A 25,479-nucleotide genomic window follows, 5' to 3' on the forward strand; every position below is an offset into this window, starting at 1 on the left:
ATCACTTGGTTGGGATTAAAGTTTGCTTTGTTGCATCGTGGTATTTGGTTTAGGTTCACACTGCCTATTTACAAGTGAAGTTTGACCCAACCGCTCTAAACATGCTTGGATGTTGTTGGAGAAAATCTCCCTAGGATCTAATAGAATACAGTCAACAATCTGTAGGCACATCTCAATCAGACTCACACACTATAGTTTAGTATTTTTCCCTTGAAGCTTTCAGTTATTCATTTAAATACATACACACTGACACATTTATTTTCATACACATACTCTCATCATCATTCACACACATTTTAGTCTCACAGGACCTCACAGAAATCTTATATATCATGTCCTGTCCTCATCAGCAATACCATTGTGTCTGGGGTCAATAACTGACTTTCATGGATTCTACAACAGACATGAGCTCAGTGTGTGCCCAGAGCAGCAGCCCACCTTGTGCTCTTCCACTTGGTGCTTAACATCCTCCAGGTCAGGACCCAGCGGCTGAGACCCCATCCTCTTGATCCTTGCCTCCGTCACGTCCAGCCAATCAGTCAGCTGCTTCAACTGCTGGTGCTGCAGCTCCATCAGGACCTCGTGAAGTCTGAGGGTGGAGAGGTCAATTATCAATTCAATTCAATTCAATTCAAGTCAAATTTGCTTGATTGGCATGACCTATTGATACACACTATTGCCAAAGCACAAAGCACATTGTACAGGCTAGTCACAAATTACGCAATTTCCGCCTCATCGCTTGTTCACTCGAGTTGACATTTTTCAACTTTGGCGAATAATTTGCGCGAGTGATGCTTTTGTTCGCCTTGGTGTGAACGCACAGTGACTGGTAAAATACTTTTTTTTTCAATATTTTATATTCAACTTTTTAAAACAAAACAGAACACATGAAGACAAACAAAAAGGCTCAGACACAAGAAAGAAAAAGAAAAAGAAAAAAACATACTAATAAAACATACTAATATAATAATATTATATTAGTGTCGACATAATAATGTCGACATTCAGGATTACGTCACGCTACCACCAGTCACATAAGGTGCTTATATGTTTGTAGAAGATATTATGCCCGGGATCCCATGTCCCAGGTCACTCACTGAACAGCAGGCCAGTATGTATAAGTGTTCCTAGTTGCGCAGATTGCAGGCAGGCAGGCTGCAGGCAGCCAGGCAGGGAGGAATGAGTTAACTTTTCAGTCAGAAGCTGCTGAGACCCCAGCGCGGGTGGGCGGAGCTTGCTGTTAAATGGTGCCAAAATGGAGAAGAAAAGAGGTGCAGAGAGGTGGAAAGCAAGGAGCCTATGTTGTGTCTTGGCCTAAACTACAATATCAGTGGTAGACAATTGTCTATTGCCTTTAGAATATTCGAGAAATCAAATTAACACTCATTTGTATTTATGTATTTGTGTATTTATGTATTTATTTATTTATGTTTTTTGCCTCTCAAAGTAAAATTTTTATGATCAAGGTTTATTGATTGTTGTGTCTGAACAATTATAGACAAGCTTGAAAACATTTCACACATGTGTTAGTGTTTTAGTAAGCTACAATATGAGGCTATACTGTTAGCATGATGTTAGCTCCAAACCAGCTAAATGATACAAGTTTGTTAAAATGGTGGGGATGGGGTGATTTGTGCCAAAAGGCCTGGGTTAAGTTGTGCCAGTGCAGTTGCAGTTGATTTAGTGAATTTTAATTTAATTTTGTTCTTAAATGTTTAAATAGACCTTGTTGAAGAATATTGCAGTATTGGCAAGTGTAGCCTGACTCTGTGATAGTTGATTTTGTTGATTTTGAACATAATTTCTATTTCTGAAAATGTTAAATAATGTAGGTCTACTTAAAGGGGGACTTACCCCCCAGATATGTAACAAAACAGTGATTTGAAAAAACCTATGGACTGTACTCTTGTCTATACTATACTCTTTGACTGTGCTCAGCTCAGGAATTTTTTTTCGGAAATCGACGCCATTACAGTTTTCCCACCGCCTCGAAAATAATTTATATGAGAGCTGCAATATCTTTATAAATATCAACAACTAGCCACCGCTGGTGGCCTGTATGGAAAAAGCGTTGCTCAAAATGGTTGAAAGTTATATCAATTTGGCCATTCAGTGGCGAACTAGAAATTTAATTATTTTTCTCCCATGTATGTGTGCAGCGGCATGTCTAACTACGTTAGGAGAGACTAGTGACGCGAGAGCATAGCACAATAGTGAGGAGGACAAACGCCCCGATCTCACGCTCATGTAATCACAATGCGAGATTTCTCCACGTCATTCCCTCGTCCAACTTGCGATATACCGTGCCATGAAATCCGTTTTTAATTTTCGTTTGGGGGCTTTTCGTGATTCTTGTTAAAAAGTTACTGCACCTCTGATTTTTCCTCTCGGGCGCAGCGCAGGGCAGAGCTGCAGCTCCCCCCTCCTCCTCCTCGGCACATTCAGTCTGTCCAAACTCAATACCGATCTAATCTCAGTATGAGATGCAGGGAAATATATTATAGTAGCCGATGTGTTTAGAGCAGCTTTGTCACGTTGTCACGTCATAGTATAGCGTTATATTTTACATGTGCGCTAAACTGCGATGAGATTTGTTTGCGGAAATGTCAGACTGTTCTCACCCCATGCCCAAGCCCCCGCCTCGGCCACATGAGAGCCGAGGAGGGCTGCTGCTGCTGGTGCGCGCGGCCCGGAGCTTGGGGCTTGTGCATGAGCATACGACTCTCTCCCGCCTGACTGGCCGGGAGAGAGTGCTTCCAACTTGGACTGATAATATAAACAACATAATTTGAGCTTATCCAGGTAAGATATTAATAAAGTAATGACACATTCAGTGGGAAACTAACTATAATTAAGACATGTGCCAACTTTGAGGACGTTTGGTTCAGTATTTTAAGAGCAAACAGGTTTTTTAACTTCCTGAAAAGTTGCTGTTTTGGAGATTCGAGGTCCTGGAACAACAGCGACGATATATGGAATTCTGGACAAAATCATATCTAGGCTACATAAAAAAAAAAAAAAAAAATCAGATTTGCATCTGAGAGACCAAATCATATCATATGGGGGTCCATTGCCCCAATGTGAACTAAATTAGGGCTCCTTAGTGTTTTTCCATCTTGCCTAGTTGTATAGGCTTTGGAGATGCACCAGATGCACGTGCTAAACCCACCGTGACGTCAGGATGTACCAAATATCCCATTCATTTGAGGGCAAAAAAAAGCAGTGTTCCACCCATAGAGGGCGCTTATGCCAGGTATGCTGCTGAAAAATGATACAAATGGTAGAATGGCAACAGTTTGCTCTCAAATGTGGACATTTTGACCAGCATTCTTCACACATCACCCCCAAAGTCATATATATTGGTTAAAAGCTGAAAAAAAGTGTTTTGGGGGTTAGTTACACTTTAAGATCAACTGCTGCTACTGTTTAGCCTTGTTTAACCTTGTTATAGTACACTCGACTTTAATGTCTTTAAATAAACGTTAAATAAGTATATGAGATGAAAATGTTCTGTTTTACTTCAGTAATCAATGGCACAATTTACCCCAACGTATTCTCTCCAAAGGCACAACTTACCCCGCACCGCGGGCAAGTTGTGCCAAGAGACCACTTTTTTTTTTAAAGCCATATTTTTTAAACAGTTTATTTAAGATCCAAAGGGAGTGTTCCCAGTGGTGCACAACATCCTGAAATATGTTTACATATTCTAGTTGGAGGTATTACTGTCATGCCCTCACTTTAAAGACACCTCAAGTAAAGACTGGCACAACTCACCCCACTCTCCATATGCTTATTGCTTTCACATTAATGTGCTTTATGGGATTATCAGTAGGACTGCACAATACAGTTTAAAGTGGAGATGAAGCAGTTTGATTTTTTGTATTTGCATTAAACCTCAGACAAGCCAAGACAGGACACTGCACTCTTCCTTAAATGAAGTTTGCTGTGAAGCTTTTGTACAGAGGCATGTTTTTGTTTTTACGTCTTCATATTATACTTGCAGTTATCTAGGCAATGTTGAATTATATTAGTGAACAAATAGGTAACATGTAACATCACATTAGCATTATATTCACCAAATCTCGCTTCAAATGGCCCAAATTTTTCGGCGCCGACCAAAGGTCACAGGCATGTGTGTCCATGTGTGTTGGCCTGGCCTGCATGGTATCTAATGCCCGGCCTGAATTGTGGTCCCAGTCCGCCCCTGCTCAGGAACCAGTCTCTCCATCCGTATAACAGAGGTCATATCCGTCAGCCACAATTGAAAAGAGGGTGAAGTGGGGGACTTCCATTCCTTCAGGATTAGTTTCTTGGCAACAGTTGTCCCCTGTGTGAGAGACTGTTGCACAGCTGTAGGGAAGTTCAGAGAAGACTCCGAACAGCCAAAGATGGCGAGTTCTGCCTCCGGCTGAAGGGTTATTTTGTAGGCCTTACAATACCAGTCAAATATTTTGGCCCAAAATCCCGTCAGTAAAGGGCAGAACCAAAAGGCATGAGATAGTGTTCCCTCCGACACTTGACATCTTTCACACAGTGGTGATACAGTAGGGAAGATCCTGTGTAATTTCTGCTTGGAGTAGTGGAGACGGTGAGTGACTTTAAATTGGATCAGCTGGTGTCTGCAATTAACTGAGCAAAGTTGTACAAACGACAGACTCCTTTCCCATACAATGTCAGATAATTCAGTACTACTGTAAGTTCCTCCTGCCATGCTTCTCTAATCCTCTCAGTAGAGGCCATGGTGCAGTTGTAAAACAGACACACAAATCTAGAGATGAGGTGGTTGGAGTGAGGAGGGCTCAGCAAAACATCAGAAAAAAACATGTTCACTTGGGAGCGCTTCAAAGGTATGAATCTTGGATCAAACATAATCTCTGATTTGCAGCAATGTAAAATACAGTTTTTAACATACAAACAATAAAACATACTGCAACATTACAGTATAGATCAAAAATGTCAACCATGTCAACAATAACGTGGGGGAAAGAAAGTGTGTGTGTGTGTGGGGGGGGGGGATTGTGATCAAATTCAGTATGTTCGTATTGAAATGTGGGGAAATATTTTGTTCACTTGGTTACACCACACTGGTAATTATGGAAGTCCCCCTGTGCATCTACCCTGCATTGAAGTGAGTAATGAACGAGAGATACCATATTGATCGCTGTAAGGAAATCCCCTTTTTTCTCCTCTATTCCGTGAAATCAATGAGCATCACAAAGGATAAAAAGAGAGAGAGATGTCTGCACACAAAACAACCCGCTGAAAAAGGCTTCCAATCCAGCCACAAGGGTCCACAAATCTGTTCCCTTGACTGCGCCAAAATTAATTTAAAATTCAATTCAATTCAATTCAATTCAATTAAAGAGCACAAATAATACGTCTTTGCATAAGCATTGTTTTGTGTGCAGACCTCTCTCTTCTTAGTAGAACACATGCTGGCTGTCTGCTTTAAGTGATATTTGGTAGTCTAGGCCATGTCTCCGCTGCTTTGTGCTCAGAGGTCTTGAATCAACAAGATTATCGAGGAAGATAGTTGAACGGTTAATTAAATTTGGCTCTGTGTCAGCTATAATGGCTTTCATCATATTTAGGAAAGGCCGCTGTTCTCTGCACCCATGAATGTCGGCTACTGTGGTGATAATTATTCATACTGTTAAAGAGATGAAGCATGAGTCATACTGTACGCTTAAATTGAGGAGGAAAAATGGCTGTGCGATCATCTGCCTTTCTACTATCTCTGTCTTTCTGTGAGTTTTCAAAATGTGGAGGCAAACTAAATACAGGGTTCCCACACCTTCTTAAACATCGAATTCCAGGACTTTTCAGGGACTTTCCAGGCCCAATTCCCTCAAATTCAAAGACCCAACACGGCATAGTCTGAAACACGGATCAAGGTTGATTACTGTCATAACACTGAGGATTTTTCTAATGAGAAGTAAATTAGCAGGCTTTACAGAAGCTCAGACGACAATTACTGTATAGAGAGAGAGAGAGGTTTGAATGTGTGAACACTCCTCAACTGTGCTGTGTTACACAGACACATTAAATACAAAAAAAAATCCCAATTTATATTCAAGCACTTTCAATGATCCATGTCTATTTATGTTCACAGTATGTATTTTCAGAAAACGATGCTTTGATTTTTTTCCTTAAATTCACAAACTTTCAAGGATTTCAAGGACCCGTGGGCACACTGTAAATAGTGTGTGTGTGTGTGTGTGTGTGTGTGTGTGTCTGTGTGTGTGTATGTGTGTGTGTGTGTGTGTGTGTGTGTGTGCGTGCGTGCGTGTGTGTGTGTAGTGTGTGTATGTGTGTGTGTGAGTGTGTGTGTGTGTGTGTGTGTGTGTGTGTGTGTGTGTGTGTGTGTGTGTGTGTGTGTGTGTGTGTACCTGCTCTGTCTCTCCATGCTGGCCACTCTCAGGTGCTCCCACCGGGAGTTGAGCAGGTTCATCTGCTCCCTCACTTCCGTGTCCTCCTCCTCGCACAGATGCCCTTCCCCAAGCAAGGCTGCGCCAGCCCGGAGGACCCGCCCCACGCTGCCCTGGTGCGAGGTCAGCTCCACCATGTAACCCTGGTGAGAGACAAGTACGCATGTTTTGCATCATATCCACATCCGCCATCTTTCTCCTAAGTTACACTAAGGCGGCGTTCACACACAATGCGCTCATTTGAGCTGCCTGCGTCTTTCTGCAATTCATTCTCTATGTAAGGATGCGCTAAGCGCGCTCCTCTTTCAAGGAACGCACCTGGCGTTTAAGCGCTGGTGGCGACTTTTGTTTTTGGCGGAGCGCTCTGGGCGTTTTAAGCTGAAAAATGTTGAACATTTGGAGGAAAAGCGCGCTGCTCGTCTTTTCACTCCTCCTACCTTTTCTCCTTCCAGAGGGATCTTCAACCTCCGCTGCTGCCAGAATTGGCAATAATTTGGCTTTCATGTTCACAGTCAACAACATCAAACAGACGAAACCAACTGGCTACCATCCGTGTGATCGTTGTGTCCTGAACTGTCCATGCACGCGACTGCAGGGGGAAACAAAACAAAGCACACAGAAAACGCTCCGTGCGCTGTTTTGTGTGCAATGGAAGCGCTCTCGACATGATTTCCAAAGCGTTCACACACATCCTGTGTGAATGCCGCCTAAGTCAGTGGTTCTTAAACTTTTTCATGTCAAGGACCCCTAAACTCACACAAATAGACTGTTTTCACAGCAGCCATTTTGAGTGTCAAAGCAGGGTAAACCCAGGTGTAACCAATAACATCAATGAGGGCCCTGGTACTGGAACAACTAAATGGAATGCAACCATCATTAATGTTATTGGTTACACCTTTGTTTGCCCTGCTTTGATACCTCAAAATGCCCCCACTTGATACGATTTTTGCTTTTAGAAGTTTTATTACAGAAAGTATATGAAACCCATGATCAAAATTAGTCATACATTCTGTCATTGTGTTACTTATGGATGGAATTATAGTGAAAATAATATATAAATAATAATAATTATTCAGGTTGTTGCTGCGGACTCCCTGGAACCCCCTCGAGGACCCCTGGGGCCCCCGGACCCCACTTTGAGAACCACTGCGCTAAAGTAACCCTCCAAAAAGAAGAGATTCACCTAATGATACCCCTTTCTACTGGCAGTAATTGTTCTCCAAAACCCTTCTAGCTCTCTCCTTAGCTACTCACACAGCAAAACCTTCCGCGTGTTTTAATTGAACTGTGAGAGTGTCAAAATCAACAATATGCCGGTGTTTATAATAGGGTGATGTGAAGTATCTGAGTGTTAGATTCGTGGATGTCTGCGCCCATCAAAGTGAATGCAACACTTGAGATAGTTTTGGACAGCGCGCCGCCTCTGAGCCACATCAGCTATAAGAGGGGTCAAACAACTATCCAATCAACACTTGTCAACTGAAAATAATTGCTGTCAAAAACCAACACTTGCTAAAGCTGGGATATCACAAGGGCTGTAAGTGCTTTGTTTCTTTGCTTGTTGAATTTAAGCTTTTTCCATTGGGACACCCATTGGAAGACAATCTGGATAAGAGTGTTGACTAAATGCCTAATGTAAAAATCTTGTTCGCTTCTTCCAACAGACTCGTATCTGTTGGTTTTGGTGGTGGGCCACTTCACACTGATTATTGCCATCTTTTGAAGCATTTCCACACTGAAACTACACAGTTTGGACATGGTGTGTGTGTACCTGCTCTTTTTCTCTGCTCCATTATGGCCTGATGATTGTTATTACTTTAACCTCTTTGTATACGGCTCTCTGTGTCTGTAGAAATTGTATTGTGTGGGCAGTGTTACAGTCAAATCCGTCAGAGGTTACGTAAGACGCCAGGTGTCAGTTTATGGGCTGTCATTGGTCAGATTAAATGTCAATTTTTAGCACTCAGGGGTGAGTTTGACCGTCATTTGAAAACAGCTGATCCGTCATGTTGATTCAAGGGCAGTCATTGTTGGTTAGATTGACTGTCAATCATAGATTGTATTCACACGTCGTCATTTTGGCTGTTATTGTATTGGCTGACCTTGTTAGAGGGCGGGCCTGCCTGACATAATTTCCCCAGGAAGCAAGATGCTTTGTGGATGAGACAGTGAACCGAAAACATCTACAGTATGTTTGTCACTTGTCACTGTGTGTACGTTTGTAGCCGTCTCGTCAGGCTGCGTTGGCAGCCAACACTTCGCGTGGTGGAGTATCGCACCACAATAAACAGCTGATCCAGCTGTGCAGTTGGGAGCCGGAGAGGAGTGTTCCTCTGCCTGTGCTGACCCAGGGAAGCAGCCGAGTGACGGGGTCGGACAACACCAGAGACCTTTAAAGAGACACCCCAACTTCCAGTCACCTCCTGTATCTGTGCCACGGAGACTGGTCAGCCAATGAAGTTTCATACAATTGACAGACAGCCAATCACAAGCTGATAACCACGCCAATTTAAGAGACCAGAAGAGTACCATCTCATGCAATTGGCAGAGCCTGGAGTAGGGTGTCTCTATCTAATATTAACTCATTGAGTGCCAATGACGACTTTAGTCGTCAATTCAAATAGTGACGTAGAGTGCCAAAGACGACTAAAGTCGTCAATTGCGTTTTTTGACGGGGGGATGTCGATCTAAGCCTCTTACATCGCCTCTTACAATATGGGAGCTATTGAATGTGTCTAACCTATTTTACAGAACCCTTAGGTGGCGACAGTGCTCTCCAGATAACAGAAAGGCAAGGAAAAAACAAAGAAGAAGTCGTTGGGGAAACGGAAATCGCATCGCATCCGTATGCATCGATATGCATGAAGCATAACGTTACTGTAGCTGTGCCTGCAGCAGCGAATCTGCTCCCACAATTGAGCCGCTCCGTGTCCGTTGCGACAGCACATCCGCATGATCAGCCGTGGAGTTGTTATTATTCTCAACTGGAAGCATGGTTGCCGGTGACAAACACACGCGGAACGCTGTAAAAAAGCTGGATGTCGCGCACCCTTCACTGTGCACAGCAAACTCAGCAGAGAGCCACCAGAGACACTCCCATACGGAGGAGGAGTGTGCAGTTGAGGCAGGGGGGGGGGGGGGGGGCACGCAGAGCAGCACACAGGGGCTGGTTGCAGCTAAAAAATATTATTCTGCCAAACAAAATTCCCTGGCCTTCACTGTTTTATTGAAGGAAATTATTTTTGAGGTGTGACTACATTAGAAAATATTAGCTTCAGAGTCAGTGATGTGCTTGAAATGTTTAATTTCACAAAAGGCTCATTATCTCAGCTTCTAGAAAAAAATTGCTGTTTTTGGTTAAATCAAGCTATCTTCTCCGGCTCATAACTAAAGAACGGAAAATGGGATCAATAAACTTTTTTTTGCAGATGATAGAAGAGAGTCTCATCGTTCTTTGTGCGTGTTCAGTGTTTACATAGTAATATCACACAATATTCTGTGGGCCTCGAGAAATCACTGAAAACGCTCTGAAACTCTGGCACTGGGAGCGTCCGTTCTCCAAAAGTGGCTGGCACTCAATGAGTTAACAAATATAATTGACTCTTTTCCTTCCACATAAAAATCATATTTGTCATGCCCATCTGTGCATTAACCATTAGGAATGTAATAAACAATTAAATTGTGTGTGTACATGCAATCACAATTGTTAGTCCAATGTTAATAAACCACGCCAATTTAAGAGACCAGAAGAGTACCATCTCATGCAATTGGCAGAGCCTGGAGTAGGGTGTCTCTATCTAATATTAAAGGTCTTTGACAATGTCATGCCGTGTGGTGAAACCAGCTCGCGCTGAAACAGGTGAGCCTGCCTTCATAGCAAGTCATGGTCAAGTCATGCTGATGTCACGCTCACCCTCGCTCAAGGATTTGTCTAGATTATGAATTTGGCTTATTAATGTTATTATTGCTATCAATATGAGGTGGACTGAAGCTTAAGCTAGTTACGTAGATTCTGAAGTCTATAGACGGTTTTAACAGTTTTTTTTAATTCATATTTCATTGCGTGGTGAGTACCCGAGTCACAACATGTACATCGAGTTTTTTGGCACTGTTAGAATGTGTGTTTTTGGTGACTTTGAACGGCTGTACCATTTCCTCCAATTCATTGGTGATACTAGACGAGTGTAGCTCACTGTATAGTGCATGGAGAGTGACGGTAAAGGCATTGTGTATCTTGGTTATGTATGGGCGATATGGCAAATCGGCAAAACTCCCCAAAAGTTGGCGTATCCCTTTAAAGTTTAACTGTGAATGAACCCTGAATAAGCAACAGCCGAAGTAATTTAATGGTGAATCAGAAACACATTCAAAGAGCCTCAACTGTAACAGCAGATGAAAGTAGGAAACTGCCACTCACACCACAGGACAGCCACAGATAGAGGGTGATATTGTGATTTTAAAATGTTGAACTACTGTATAACAATGATATAATGGAGGTTATTCATATATTGTCTGTGCCAGTGGATTTTAGTTCAACAGAAGGGGCATCAACATGGCAGCAGGATGCCAAGTTCAAGTTTACACCCTTTTTAGGCTGACATAAATTTTGATTAGATAAATGCATTGCTTTTCCAAAAAAGATAATTGATTCTAGCTCATTTTGGTGGCTGTTTGCCCTATGATGGCCTCCAACTGGAGGAGATAATTTACCCTCCTTTTTATTGACACTGCACCAGTGCTCTGGTCCAGTGTTACTCATTGTGCGACTCGCCAAGCTTTAATTGGTGGCTGGCAGCCAATACACATAGCTGATTCAACGTGGAATATTGCAGAACATTGCCCCCCTGGTGACTTTATTTCTCAAAAGCGATCTGGTGACTTTTTCTGACCATGAAGCATGTTAAAGTGTTGAATCTCAAAGTATTTGAGATTCTGGTCTCACGCAAGCTGTGCCACAACCAAGATGGCAGCAGCCAAAATGCCAAACTGGAGGCTTCAAAACTGAAGTCCACAGACCATTGGGTGACATCACATTCACTACATCCATCTTTTTTTTTACAGTGTATGGCTATAGAGAGCTCCAGGGATGACGTATTTTTGTAGGCTGAATGCGGAAGTCCCGAACTTCCTGGTTCTTCACTGTTTCTGCCTATGGGATTTTTGAATGGGTTTTTGGCGCGATGCTTCAAATAATGTCTGTGGGCAACGCAAGTTTAATCAAACGCGAATCAAGGTTCAGCGGGATAATCTTCACACATGAGGACCACTTTCATGAGTTTTGAAGCGTAAATGCGAGCCCTAGAGGTAAAAAGCTCGTGCTAAGCTAATCCAGAACTACACACAGTGTCGCATAGGCGTCCACGCATTGATTGCGAGAGAAAGAATTTCCGCGTTCACTCGTGATGACGTATAATATCCGCGTCGACATTGTAGTCTCATTTAGCCGTTTGCTAGCTAGCCACCCTTTTAACGGCACATAAAAGCTTCAAAACTCATAAAAGTGGTCTTCATGTGTGAAGATGATGTTACTAAACACTGGTTCGCGTTTGATTAAGCCAGCGTTGCCCAGAGAGATTATTAGAAGCATCGCGCCAAAAACCCATTCAAAACTCCCATAGGCGAAAACTGTGAAGAACCAGGGCTGTTAGCATCGATGATTTCCGGACTCGTTCCTGGAGCTCTCTATACTATGGCGTGCATATTGATATGCAAATTATAGTATGACGTCATCTGATGACTTCTAGCGACTTTCTGAGCAGCCAACAGCTACTTGCCTTGGAAAAGAGTTGGCAACACCGGTTCAAACGACCATAGTGACCATAGGTCACCAGCAAATTCAAGATGAGAATTTAGTGAGGACTTTGTGGCTGTAGTTTGCCTGTTGTTTTTGATGTATGTGTTTTGACTCTGTAATGAAGTACTTGATACTTCCCCTCTGGCTCAGGGCCACAGGGGATTAAAGGAGTTGCTCTAGCTGTGGTATATTGACAGTGGTATATGCTCAATGTACCACAGCTGTGAGCCAATCAGATTGCTTGATTGGAGAGAGCCGTTTTATAACTATACTCTTTCTGATGATACAATTTGCGTAAACCGTAAAACACAGAATTCAGACAAATTAAAACGGAAACAAATGAATTTGGGGGACAATTAAACGCAATTTGGGGGGAAATTAATGGATTTCATAGGGCCCTAGATGACAACTGAGTAGGCAGCCATGCTTGGTTGGTTTCAGTGTTTTAAAAAGAGGCTCTCCTACTGACTTTGTCCTGCCAATGTGGCTCTGATGAATAACTAGTGCAGCTCACTGCGGGTCCCTACCTCGTGCGTGCATATGTGTGTGTGTGTGTGTGTGTGTGTGTGTGTGTGTGTGTACACTGCTGGTCCTACCTCATGTGTGTGGAACTGCTCTTTAACCTCCTCGACCTGGCTGGAGATGGGAGGCTGGGCCTGCAGCCCGTCTTCGGCCGACAGCAGCCATGTCAACACCTGTTGACATGACAGTCACATTATAGGCTACTACTTACTATACTTCAAAAAGAAAATTACAGTCACACTATACTTACCGGTACTATACTATAAAGAGGACTGAATATGTAACATGAAATGCAATACATATGCTGTGAAAATGAAAATGTGTAGGCATTTTTAAACATCAATATATCATTGTCAAATTAACTGTGATACAGTACCTTGGCATAATTACATATGATACCATGGTCAAGATTATTGGCAGTCTCTGTCTCACGCCAGTGGTATTGTTCGTGTTTCTCAAAACTATGAAAACCACAATTTCCCATTAATACCCCCTCCCCCCATAACTTTACAGTGAAGGAGATGTTGCTTGTTCAACCAATGGTTTCCTGTAGCTTTTGCAGATATTTTCCATCTGCTTTTCCCTTGTTCAACCATGTGCCATTTGCGATCAACCTTTAGTTTTGTTTGCTCTGGAAAAACAGCATAAAATGCACTGTAGAGGCTTGTAGAGACTTCCAATCTTCTCTTGTTTAGAGTAATTACACTATAAAGGTCTAAAAATGATTGTGTTAATGATTTATTGATGTTAAAATGCTGCATATAGCCCAGCCGAAAAAAAGGTGGATATCTTTGTCATGTTTTTTTTTGTTTGTTTCTGGTCTCATTATTTTCATCATCATCATCATCATCATCATCATAGCATCATACCTCCTCCAGTGCGGCCTGGTAGCTCTCCAGGCTGGTGGAGCCAGGAGGCAGAGGACTGAGGCCCCGCTGCAGCTCCTCCTGGCTGGGAGTCAGGAACTGGAGAGGGAGGGGTGGATGGATGGAAGGATAGCGAGGAGAGGGATATGGGGCAGGGATGCAGGATGGGCAGATTGATTGGGAGGATGCCCACAGGGGATTGGATGTACCAGGGGAAGGGAAGGAACGGATGGATGTAACAGGTAGGAGAGATAGATAAGACAGTAAGTTAAAAGTGACAGAAAGGGGGGGGGGCAGGGAGGCAGAGAGATGAGCAGAATAGAAAATGGAGAGGTGGGAGACAGATAGAGAGAGATGAGGAGAGGCCTGTTAGTGTTAGCCATTACCGGTGCTGACAAGCAGTCCTGGCCTTTGTCCAACCTTAACAACTTGTCCTCTCTCTCTCTCTCTCTCGCTCCCTTTCAGTCTCTGTGTGACCGCTGATCTGGACACTAACAACTTCTCTCTTCTTTCTTTCTTTTTTAATCTCTGCTTCAAGCTCTTTCCTTCACTCTATTCTTCTCTCTGGTAATAAGGTGCTGAAAAGATCAGCAAGGCCTTTCCAGGTTACAGCTAACTGTCTGGCCTTGCTGCTGCCTCCAGCACTTACAGTATACAGTACAAACGTATAGCCTTTAGTATAAGAGAGGATCTAAAATATAACATAGATGCTGAAGATTTGGTTCCCCAGTAGTCCATGAATCTATATGTTATACTTTGTTTTTCCCACTTTTTTGAATCTCACTGCATACATAAACTACACTTAACACTGAGGCTTTATCACCGAAAGAAATTTGATCTAACTGAGACAGTGTCTGAATATTGTTTGTTACTGTTGAAAACAAAATAGTTCCATATACAGTAATCAATGGCTCACCATATGAGGAGATTCATTGCATCATGAGATATCCACCATGAAAAAAGACTTACACCTTAAGTTAAGTTATCCTTTATTGTCCCCATGGGGAATTCCATCCTCTGCATTTGACCCATCCTCTAACCTTCCTAGAACTAGCAGCAGTGGGCAGCCGCAGTGCAGTGCCCGGGGACCAACTCCAGTTCTTTTGCCAGTGCCTTGGTCAGGGGCACTGACAGGTATTAACCCTAACATACATACGTCTTTTTATCCGAATCTTAAGACATTTGCCTATAAAATAGTTCATTTTTTGAGGACAGAATTAGTGCCTGATGAATTTAACATCTTTCCAAAATGGATACAGCCGTTTCACTGGAATTCTGTTGCTAGGGAACAGTTTAGACAAACTGGGACAAAGCCCTCCCGCCCCCCCTCACACACACCTTACTGTAGTTTGGCTAAATTCCTGGATGCCTATGGGATCATGATTATGTTATTTGATCCCAACAATGATTTGATCTCGACAACTGAGACAAGATAGCTTCAGACTATAAAAAAGGTCTGTCTGAAGGCATTACAGGTACAGTATTTGTTTCTGACTCTAGGAAAGTGGGGAAAACAGTGAAATTCTCCAATACCACTGTATCTCTGAACTATCTTTAACCAAATCACACACATTCAGGCTATTCTATGTGATCTCCTTTTGATAACTAATGTAATGTTTTTTCACTTCCATTCACTGAGCCTCCCCTGAAACTGCTTGGAGCCCCCCTGGGTAGGCCCGCCTCCCACTTTGAAAACCTCTGGTTTAGACCTTAGTTTATTTCCTGTCAGATATTGTATGAGCAAACAGAAAAAAGCTACAGTCGGGTCAATTTAGAATGCTTATGTTGTCAAGTTGAAACAGTCTTATCATTTTGGAATGAAACGGGCTCCATGATCCTTTGACTGAGCCAAAGCGAGGACATTGCGTTCTAAAATGTCAAAATGACTCGGGCATGAATGTTCTTGGAAGGAAAACTTTGAGATGAGACGGGGACTTTTTGCCGCTGCGATACGCTTCTCATCCTGCATTTCAAAGAACAGTGGGAGTGCCTGACTAAAGAACAGTGGGAGTGCCTGACTAAAGAACAGTGGGAGTGCCTGACTAAAGCGTATCTGACAAATGATCTTTTCCTCTTGTGACGCCTTAAGTGCAGCCAAGTTAAGTCGAGCAGCCCGCCAGACAGTACTGTACATGAAATATTTGACACAGTGTCTGAATACATTCCTGCCCCAAGTCACAGGAAATGAGGGGCCATATTTAGCTGCACAGTGCAGGCTACTGGGTTGGAAACTACATCTGACATCAGCGGCACGGACATTTTGAAAAGTCATGCTTTAGAATAGAATATAGAATATTTAAAAAAAGGCTACTGATAAAAGGGGTGAACAGTATGATTGAATGTATACTGTAGTAACTCGTTTTGTGATTCAGGGTTCTGGAAGCCTTTGTGATGAAAAACAGCTGAATCCCCCGACTGACATGAGCCAACCCCCCATCAAACATCACTTTACACTACAGCTACAGCAGCTGGACTTCACTTCACTTAAGCCGTTTTCCCACATGCGTACCGGAAAATTACCTGTAAGTCAATATCGGACATTTCCCTTCACACCTCTCCTCTCGCATATGAGAATCTAGCAGCTAAATTGCCTGTATGTTGGGGGGCGGGGCGGCACTGCAGAGCGGGTGGGGAGTGACGTGTCGGCAAAACTCCGAATGGTGAAATAAGTTTGCTTGTTTATCCGTTCACCTGCGTCGCGTTGAAGCACTTTTTACAGACTGGCTTCGTTTGATGTGTCCGGGCTTGCCTTCGCTGTCGGCAACGTAAGCAAAATACTTCCACATTTCGCTTCGTGCATTTGCTTCGTCTGTGTCCCTGTCGGGCTGTGCCTGTGACTGAAGGAGGAGGAGGACTGTGGCCACAGAGAGCGAGCAGGCAGCAGAGAGGAGAGAGGGGAAAATCAGCACGCCCACACATTATTATCACAAGATAATTTCGCCAGTTTGCTTTAATGTGCGCGAATGATTAGATTATGCCCGCTGGAACATTAAGCAACGTGTGTACACCTCGCCCATGAGAGTGTCGCGGGAAATGACTGGACCCGTTCTACACTTGAGTCCGCTATCGCGCATACCGCTCTTCTGACTGGCTCGAAACTGGTGAAATCTCCGCGATGACGGGGTCACGCTTATACAGGCACGACGACTTTCTCACTTGCAGGCATTAGACCACGTTCCGGTCATTTAGCGGTACAAAGCGCATGTGGGAAAACGGCTTTACTTTAAAGTATTAGAGCTGCTTCTCCTACCAGAACTTCTACTCCATTAGGTTACTCTTGTTAACTACATAGAGCGCCGCTTAGACTGTAATTCATATTTAATTTAATGCCTATTTAACTTGCACTGTAAATTCATATTTAATGCCTCCTGAACACTCCTACTCGTGTACATATTGTATTGGTCTGCACTTGCAATGTTGTGATTGTCTTTTAGATATTTTTCCGATTTATTTATCTCTGAATATTGATATGACTGCTACGCTGCATACTGAAAATAAGACCAATTCCTTGTTTGTAATCTTGCATATTGTGGCAATAAAAGCGATTCTGATTCTGGTTATGATCAACCACATTTGTGTTTGCATGTGTTTGTGAAGGCAGTGATACACACAGAGGGCAACTTTTTGGGCAATTCTGATGGGCAACAGTACAGCTAGCTTTACTCACATGGGAATATCTTGGTACCAGGGAGCATTAGGCGCCTCTGCTTGGGAACGCTGCCGCTTTCCTTAGGCCACAAAATTGCCCTCTGTATCACCACTGATAAAGAGCCCAATTTTCTCTGACATCATAAGCATAGTTAGTATCACTTCTGATTCATGAATTGTTCAAATGAATATATCCCATAATTAATCCCCAATGACAATTTCAATTCATGAATTAAAACACAAAGCGACAGACTGACAGGCACATTACAAAAAATGTCCACCGTCATTTAGTCTTATATTCAGTCTTAAAATCAGTTTTTTCTTCAAGTAAATTGAAAGATTCTGTTAATAACTGTGTGATCATTCCATGTGTTACCAATACAGCTTCACTTGTTTCAGGAATTTTCAAGAAACAAAGTGTTGGTATCTTGAAGCAAGGCAGAATAAAGCAGATCACTTAGTTAGATTAGTGTCAAGTAAAACACACTTAAATCACCTCACTGACTTGTTTGAAGAAAAGTATGTTTGTAAGAGAGAAAATGACTTGGTAGGATGGACATTTTATTGCAAAGCAGGCAGACAGACAGGCAGACAACATCACAGACATGCAGAGTAGACAGACAGATGGGCAGACAGATGGCGCGTAGCGTTAGAGCTGCGAGACACGGACCTGCTCAGTAACACGCCTCCTCTTTTGCTCGGGCGACTTGACATATGCAGCCTGGGTGTAGGCATAGCTTTTATAGCGCGGCTGAGGGGAGGGCGAGGGACTCCGCACTCGCCCCTGAGCCACACTCACTGTGATCTGAGAGAGAGAGACAGACAGACAGAGAGAGAGAGAGAGAGAGAGAGAGACAGAGACAGAGACAGTGAGAAAGAATGTGAAAGATAGATAGCAGAATAGAGACAGAGCCAAGTAATGCAGGTGATAAGGACGCAGACAATGAGAGAGTAGTGTATAGAAGCAGAAGAAATGTATACGGAAAGAGAAAAATTAGAGAGAGAGAGAGAGAGAGAGAGAGAGAGAGAGAGAGAGAGAGAGAGAGAGAGTGGAGAAAAAAGAAACATGAATAATCACACATAAGCTAAGTTTCCATCCAAATGTCAACTGAATGTTTTTAGTCAACTTTTTGGAATGTCGCAAAAAAAGTATAAGGATTAGGTGTGTTTCTATCACCGGCTGTCAAAAAAAACATGAGAAAAACACAAAGAGTCTCTGGAGTGGAGAATTAATATTGGGTAAGTTGTTCTTTCATTTCAGCTGCTGTCGGCCATATTTAATTTTGTCGGGAAGACAGAAACAAAGAAATGCACTTGTCAATATGGTAATGCGCAAACTAATAGCTTTACAACCATGACAGCAACAGTGGGCACAACATTTCTTGGAGCTTGTGGCGGAAGACTATTTTAGATATCCATTTCGATCTGTTTTACAATGAGACCGAACATCATTAATTACCCAACAAATGTGTTTCCGATATTCTATTTATCACATTAATTCTTCATCTTTTCCATGTCAAGCGAACATAAATATATTTTTTGCTAAAGTGAAGAAATTCGATCGGAGTTTGCTACAGTCACGATGCTCTAATTCGATATATCATAATTCTGTATGGATGGAAACTCGGCTAGAGATAATGAAGACATGGAAAGAGAGAGCGAGAGAGAGAGAGAGAGAGAGAGAGAGAGGCAGAGAGAGTTAAAGAGAAGAGTGTGTGTGGGTGTGTCAGAAAGATGGGTTCTGCAGAGAGAGAGAGTGTTGACAGAATGGAGACCAGACAGACAAGCTGACACGATGAGCAGCTCAGTTTCAGCGTCCTGTTCACCAATTGGCTGTCAGGTCGTCACTACAGATCCACAACACCCACCCAGACAGCAGCAGGCTACAGCCATAGACTGTAGAAAAATATGGCCATAGCCACTCTGACGTCACCCACTGGTTTCTGAACTCTCGATTTGAAGCCTCGAGTTTCGCATTGTGACCGTCGCCATGGTTTCCTTGGAGCCAGCAGTGACCATATTTGGATGAGAAGAGGCGCAGCGGCACCTGCTATTGGTCCGTGACCGGCGAGCTGAACGATCACTGGACAGGCAACCTGTCAACCATGCCCCAAAACATAGACTTAACTTATCGTCTATTTTACTCTAAATGGGACCATGATTCACAAAATGAACATCATGCTGTATTGAACAAGACTTGAAACTGGCGATTGAGACCATAAACTCATTATATTAGGAAAATGTTTACTGAGGTCATAAATCAAGTGAGAAGTCGTGTCATTTCCCCATTGACTTCTGTTACAATCGGACTTCTTTTTGCAGCCATAGACAATTGGCTGAGTTCTATAAAAATGCACAGTTGTTATGAACAGTGAAATTGTCTATAGAGACCAAAACCCTTTTTTGTACCGGGCTGTGAACATGTTTATTTCTGCTGTAATTTGGGAATATTAACATGTGGGTGAATGGGGAATGACTCCCTTTTGCAGCCAGCCTCAAGTGGCCATTCGCGGAATTTCAGTTTTTGGTACTTCCACATTGGACACATTTTTCAGAAGCGAAGGTTTGGGCTTAGCTACAGCTGACTATCTGGGACAGTTACCGGCTCTTAGCCCTGTTTCCTAACTAGGAATGACTATGTCACAATCTAAATAATTCATGACTTAACGTGAGTAATTAATAATTTAATAACGTACGCAACAATATATAATTTCATAATTAATGCGTAAGAGTAGGAAATTAACACATCATCAATTATTTGTTACTTCACCATTAAATCATACATTTAAACAATGATTCATTCACCATTTATTCATATTGGTTATAATAGAGTGTTATCCAGTCTTCCACTTTTGAGCACTGAACAGTTCCTCTGGTGCTATCAAGGGGTAAGTACCTTGCTCATAGGCACCTCAATGGTAGTTTTTGAGGGAGGGGGGATTTCACATTGACTTTCCCAGTCTGGGATTCAAACCAGCCACCCCTCTGCTCACAAGCCCACTTCTCAGTCTCTTGACAGTGGAGACAGTTAACTACAGTACGGTATGTTAAAGTCGAAATAACATCATTGCATGAAAAAGAGACAAAATAGAGGTTTGGCACTGGCAACGTGCAGGAAAACAATGCCTACAAAAACTGTAGGTGCTGCATACAGTACTTAATCACTCTTTCATTGACATCTTTCAAATATTTATCTTTGGAGAAGGGCCTGCTCTGTACATGTTCCGTTAACATTTATACCTGCATTATGAATAATGTAACTGAAACATGTCCATTACCATGCCATTAAGCATGTGGCTAACAGTGATTTGAATGATGTTTGGATATGGTTCAGGTCAGTCTAAGGCCAGGTTAACATTACAGGCAAATCCGATTTGCTGATAAAGTCATTAATCATCATTATCTTGATTGGTTTCCCAAATCTGATTTGGGAGTGTGTCCGCACTGCCACAAATCTGATTCTCAAGTCGGATCTGTGTGTCCAGACCTAAACAGCCTATCTGCATTGGTTGCTATGCTAACGACGTGGGCATCAGTAAATACGTACTTTGGTGACGTGGTTTTCCTGCGCAGAAGCATTTGATCATGAGTTGAGTGACATTCAAATCAGATTTGGTGGATCTGCGCGTCCGCACTCAAGTCACATCAGTCGAAAGCAGATTGGAAACTACCGGTACCTCCATATGTGGTTTGGGACAAGTGACACAAATCAGACTTGGAGCGTCCAGACTCATAAAACCAATCTGGATAAAGTCATTAATAGGTCACTAAAGTTCACAAATCAGATTTGGCCTCCTAGTCTGAACATGGCCTAAGACTACTGTACATGGTTTGTAATCTACAAGTGAGGGGTGAGTGAGTGTGTTTTCCCCTCTGGTGTTTGTCCCTTTCAGTCCTTCCTCTTGATGTGCATACTATATATATATACTATATAAATAGGGACCACGTCAGAAAAGGGGTTGAAGGCAGGGCCCCAATGTAAAAACAATGACACAACGCGCTCTCACCTCGCACTCTCGCCTCACTGCAATTCAGTTGAGTTCAGTTAATTTAAGAAGGGACAAAGAATTTGAATCAACAATAAAGGAAGTCCTGGGTTGGATTCCTGCCTGGGACGCTGTTGGCACTGAGGGTATGTCTCCCCATGCCTTTGGTGCCTGTCTAATGCGTGAAAAGGGCTTTTCTGTGTGGAGTTTGCATGTTCTCCTCGTGTTCCTGGGGTTTCCTCCATACAACATCAGTATGGACCCCCACTAAAAACATGCAGAAGATCGTCACCTGACCAGAGACAATGATGACGATGACAAGCTGAAGGTGGTTCCTGGGTGCTGTACGCTGAAAGCTGCCCACTGCTCCATGACTGCCCCCCCCCCCCCCACACACACACACACACACACACACACACACACACACACACACACAGTGTGTGTGTGGCTGGCCGCATGCATGTGTTCAACGGGTGTCGTGTGACAATGACGACGGTTTTGTCTGTCCAGAGATGACCCCCAGAGACAGGGGCCTGGTCAGCCCTATGCCTCTGGGAGGAGGTGCTTGAGGGAGCAGAGACAGGGGCCTGGTCAGCCCTATGCCTCTGGGAGGAGGTGCTTGAGGGAGCCGAGACAGGGGCCTGGCATTGACCAGTACTTCTTATGAAGTCAGTTAAATCAGTCGAGTGAAGCACAGCGGCAGGATGCAATCCAACGTTCACAGAGCATCTATATACCCCGTCACTGAGGCAAGCGCAAAGACCTCTCAACATGTAGGCAGTCTCAAGTACTGTAAGTGCTCCCCATCCAGGATTAACATCTTATCATGTGTTTTCTGAAGCAATCTGACAGTGCTTTTCTAGAAACATGAGTCTGCAAGTCAAAAAAAGTACAGTTTCTGTCCAGACCACGGCGCGTGTGTTGGCTGGATGGCGGTGCTGAGGGAGTGAGTGAATCACTGAGTCACTGAGTAGGGGAGAGTGGGGTGAGTTGTGCCACTTTTTACTTGAGGTGTCTTTAAAGTGAGGGCATGACAGTAATGCCTCCAACTACAATATGTAAATATATTTCAGGATGTTGTGCACCACTGGGAACACTCCCTTTGGATCTTAAATAAACTGTTAAAAAAATATGGCTATTCTTAAAAAAGTGGTCTCTTGGCACAACTTGCCCCCGGTGCGGGGTAAGTTGTGCCTTTGGAGAGAATACGTTGGGGTAAATTGTGCCATTGATTACTGAAGTAAAACAGAACATTTTCATCTCATATACTGTAATGCTATATCAAAGCAAGACAAAATAAAGATAACACTAAAGTCCAGTGTACTATAACAGGGTTAAACAAGGCTAAACGGTAGCAGCAGTTGACCTACATATTTAACATTTTCAGAAAAAAAAATTATGTTCAAAATGAACTAAATCAACTATCACAGAGCCAGGCTACACTTGCCAATACTGCAATATTCTTCAACAAGGTCTATTTAAACATTTAAGAACAAAATGAAATAAAATTTCACTAAATCAACTGCAACTGCACTGGCACAACTTAACCCAGGCCTTTTGGCACAAATCACCCCATCCCCACCATTTTAACAAACTTGTATCATATAGCTGGTTTGGAGCTAATATCATGCTAACAGTATAGCCTCATATTGTAGCTTACTAAAACACTAACACATGTGTGAAATGTTTTCAAGCTTGTCTATAATTGTTCAGACACAACAATCAATAAACCTTGATCATAAAAAAATTACTTTGAGAGGCAAAAAACAGTTTTTTGAACTTAAATGTGCTTAGCTCTTGTGCCATCTGCCTCCCTTCTTTGCAGAGTGAGTAAAATGGATGCCTCTTCAAAAATGTGTGGTCAGATGACCAATTTCTTCTATGGTTTTCTAGATACAAGGGGTGGCACAACTTCCCCACTGGCACAACTCACCCCACTCTCCCCTACTGAAGTTCTCTTGCTGACAGGAGTCTCGACAGACACACACACATTACACCTACAGTTCTTTCTCGTTGACGTTTAGTTTGGCCAGCAGCAGTACCGCAGCAAAGTGGCCAAACTCAATTAATAACAACTGCATACATGTTGTGAGTTGGCGCATGTCTGACCAGACAGGACTGGTCAAACAGACAGGACTAAATGGAGGACTCCAGTGCTATACGACACCAGTGTCGGGTGTACATCACTATGAACCAAGTTAGCAGAAGCGGGCTTAGCACAGCAGGCTGCCCCAGCATAACCACAACCGCTGGAATAATAACAGACAAGTGTTTACAGCGCTTGGCGGGTGGTCCGGCTTCCTCACTGACTTTTCTCCAAGCCTTCATCTTTTTCTTAGGTCTCTATGCCAGGAGTCTGTTTCATATACAGCTCCCGGCAGCACACTCAAGTTAGCACAAGCAGGTGTAGAGTGTCGGGTTTTGCCGCAATTTGCGACACATGAACAAACTTTGACTAATAGCAGCGGGGCGAATGAGCACTGCACAGAAAACAAACACATTGAATTCAGTTGAACACATTGTAATCACTGGGTTGAAAAATAAGTTTCTTCAGTCTTCTTTTCTCCACTTTTTCACAACACAATCTCCGCAGACACGCACACAACAGCTGCGGACGTGTAGTAGTAGTTTTGTTTATAGTAGTTTCTGGAGTCCACTTGGACATGGAGGATGCGTGGAGAAAGAGAGAGCAAGGGAGTTAGGGAGAGAGAAGGCATCGCCAACTCTCTTTCTGTTTAGAGCAGCAAAAATGACCGCATTGAAGTTAGTTTCAGGTTGGATATCAGAGTAGCCTCGCTTGCCTTGTTGTCGTGAATCTGCGTTTGTTTTATTCGGTTGGGCAGAGTTTGTCGTGTTTAAGCACCGTGATTGGCCCAAAGGATCCAAACACCGGGTCCAAATCTCAACCAACTGATTTCAAGAGGTAGAGCTCTTATTTTGAAGGGACAAATAACTTTTAATTGACGACTGGCTCTCATGGTCGGCTATTCCCCAAGCGACTGTTCCTTTGACAGCCAGGCGAGCTGCTGCATCGCTAAAAGCCAAGTCAACCTTTACACCGCAGACATCATAAAAGTTTAATCTCTCAATGTCTCCATTCTCTGTCGCTCTCTCAGCTATCAATCTATCCTCTTACCCCCTCTCTGTCACTAGCCTCTCTCCTCCCCCTTTCTCCCTCTCTCTCTCTCTCTCTCGCTCTCTCTCTCATGGTGGGTGAGTGGTTGCCTCTTGTGAAGAGCAGACAGCCGGAGGCAATCGAACCTGGATCAAACGGTTACATTTGCCAACAACTCTTAACAGAAAAGTCGACTTAATTGACAGCGATCATCCTAAACTTTGGGTTTTAGTTACTTTTTGTTTTGTCGGGAGGTGTTTCATTACAGAGCATCACGTCAAAGTCTCTCTCTGTGGGTCCCAGGTGCTGCTCGTACAGTGTTGATGTAAGGAGCTAGTGACAGCGCCGCTTTGATGATGACAGATGAGGGAGGAGGCAGATAATAGCCGCTGTCAGTAACTCTCTCTTTTTTCTCTCTGTCTCTCTCCATCTGACTCGCTCCTCGCTCTCTCTCTGCTTGCTTGATCTCACTCTCCATTTCCCTGCTCTCATCGTTCTATACGTCTTTATATATGTCACCCTATCTGTTTGGTTCCCAGCAGGAACCGCCTGCAGTCCACTGCCAGACGGAGACAGCGAGCTGAGAGGGGCAGAGACAGCGAGCTGAGAGGGGCGGATCGACGTGGCCATTAAACTGACTTGGATAATAATATTACCAGCCATTACAGCAGGAAGCACACACCATCCTGTCCATTCAGTGTGATAGGATGACATTGACCTCAGCTCAGCTCCACTCTTAAGTTCGGGGCCCCAACGGACTCTACAGTATTATACTTTGATAATATCACATTTGTGATTTGATACAAGCGGACGAAATAAGGTTTGGATGGATGGACAAATATACTGGGATTCTGTCCACTGGACCGAGGAGTTTTGAGTTTCAAAAGAAACTTTGTGGTCTTAAGATTACTCCAATTATATTCCATAAGTGCTTTTCATTTCATGCCAGCAACTGCACCGCTCTTTACCAGTGTGCTTGTGCGAGCTAATCCATGCAAAGCAACCTAAAGAGCAGAGCAATTAAAACTAAATATAACTGTGTCACTGTGTTATTGCACTAAATAGCTCCCTTCATGATGTGTCTTGGCTCATATCGTTTTGGGACAGCAGGTGTTTTGTT

At 43.2% G+C, this 25,479-nt stretch overlaps 1 protein-coding gene across 1 annotated transcript in view; it reads right to left on the reverse strand.

Annotated features, from left to right (window-relative positions):
• Positions 1-25,479, reverse strand: part of dmd (dystrophin) — a gene marked incomplete at its 5' end in the record, with an annotated part of 540,780 nt that overhangs the window by 285,388 nt on the left and 229,913 nt on the right. Inside the window, 5 exons of the mRNA XM_083633507.1 lie at positions 439-589; positions 6,390-6,571; positions 12,819-12,917; positions 13,614-13,709; positions 17,929-18,063. Of these exons, the coding sequence (XP_083489633.1) occupies positions 439-589; positions 6,390-6,571; positions 12,819-12,917; positions 13,614-13,709; positions 17,929-18,063 (663 nt within the window). The remainder of the gene's footprint in view (positions 1-438; positions 590-6,389; positions 6,572-12,818; positions 12,918-13,613; positions 13,710-17,928; positions 18,064-25,479) is intronic.

Source organism: Poromitra crassiceps (assembly GCF_964638095.1).
Source record: "Poromitra crassiceps genome assembly, chromosome: 3".
Taxonomy (NCBI): Eukaryota; Metazoa; Chordata; class Actinopteri; order Beryciformes; family Melamphaidae; genus Poromitra; species Poromitra crassiceps.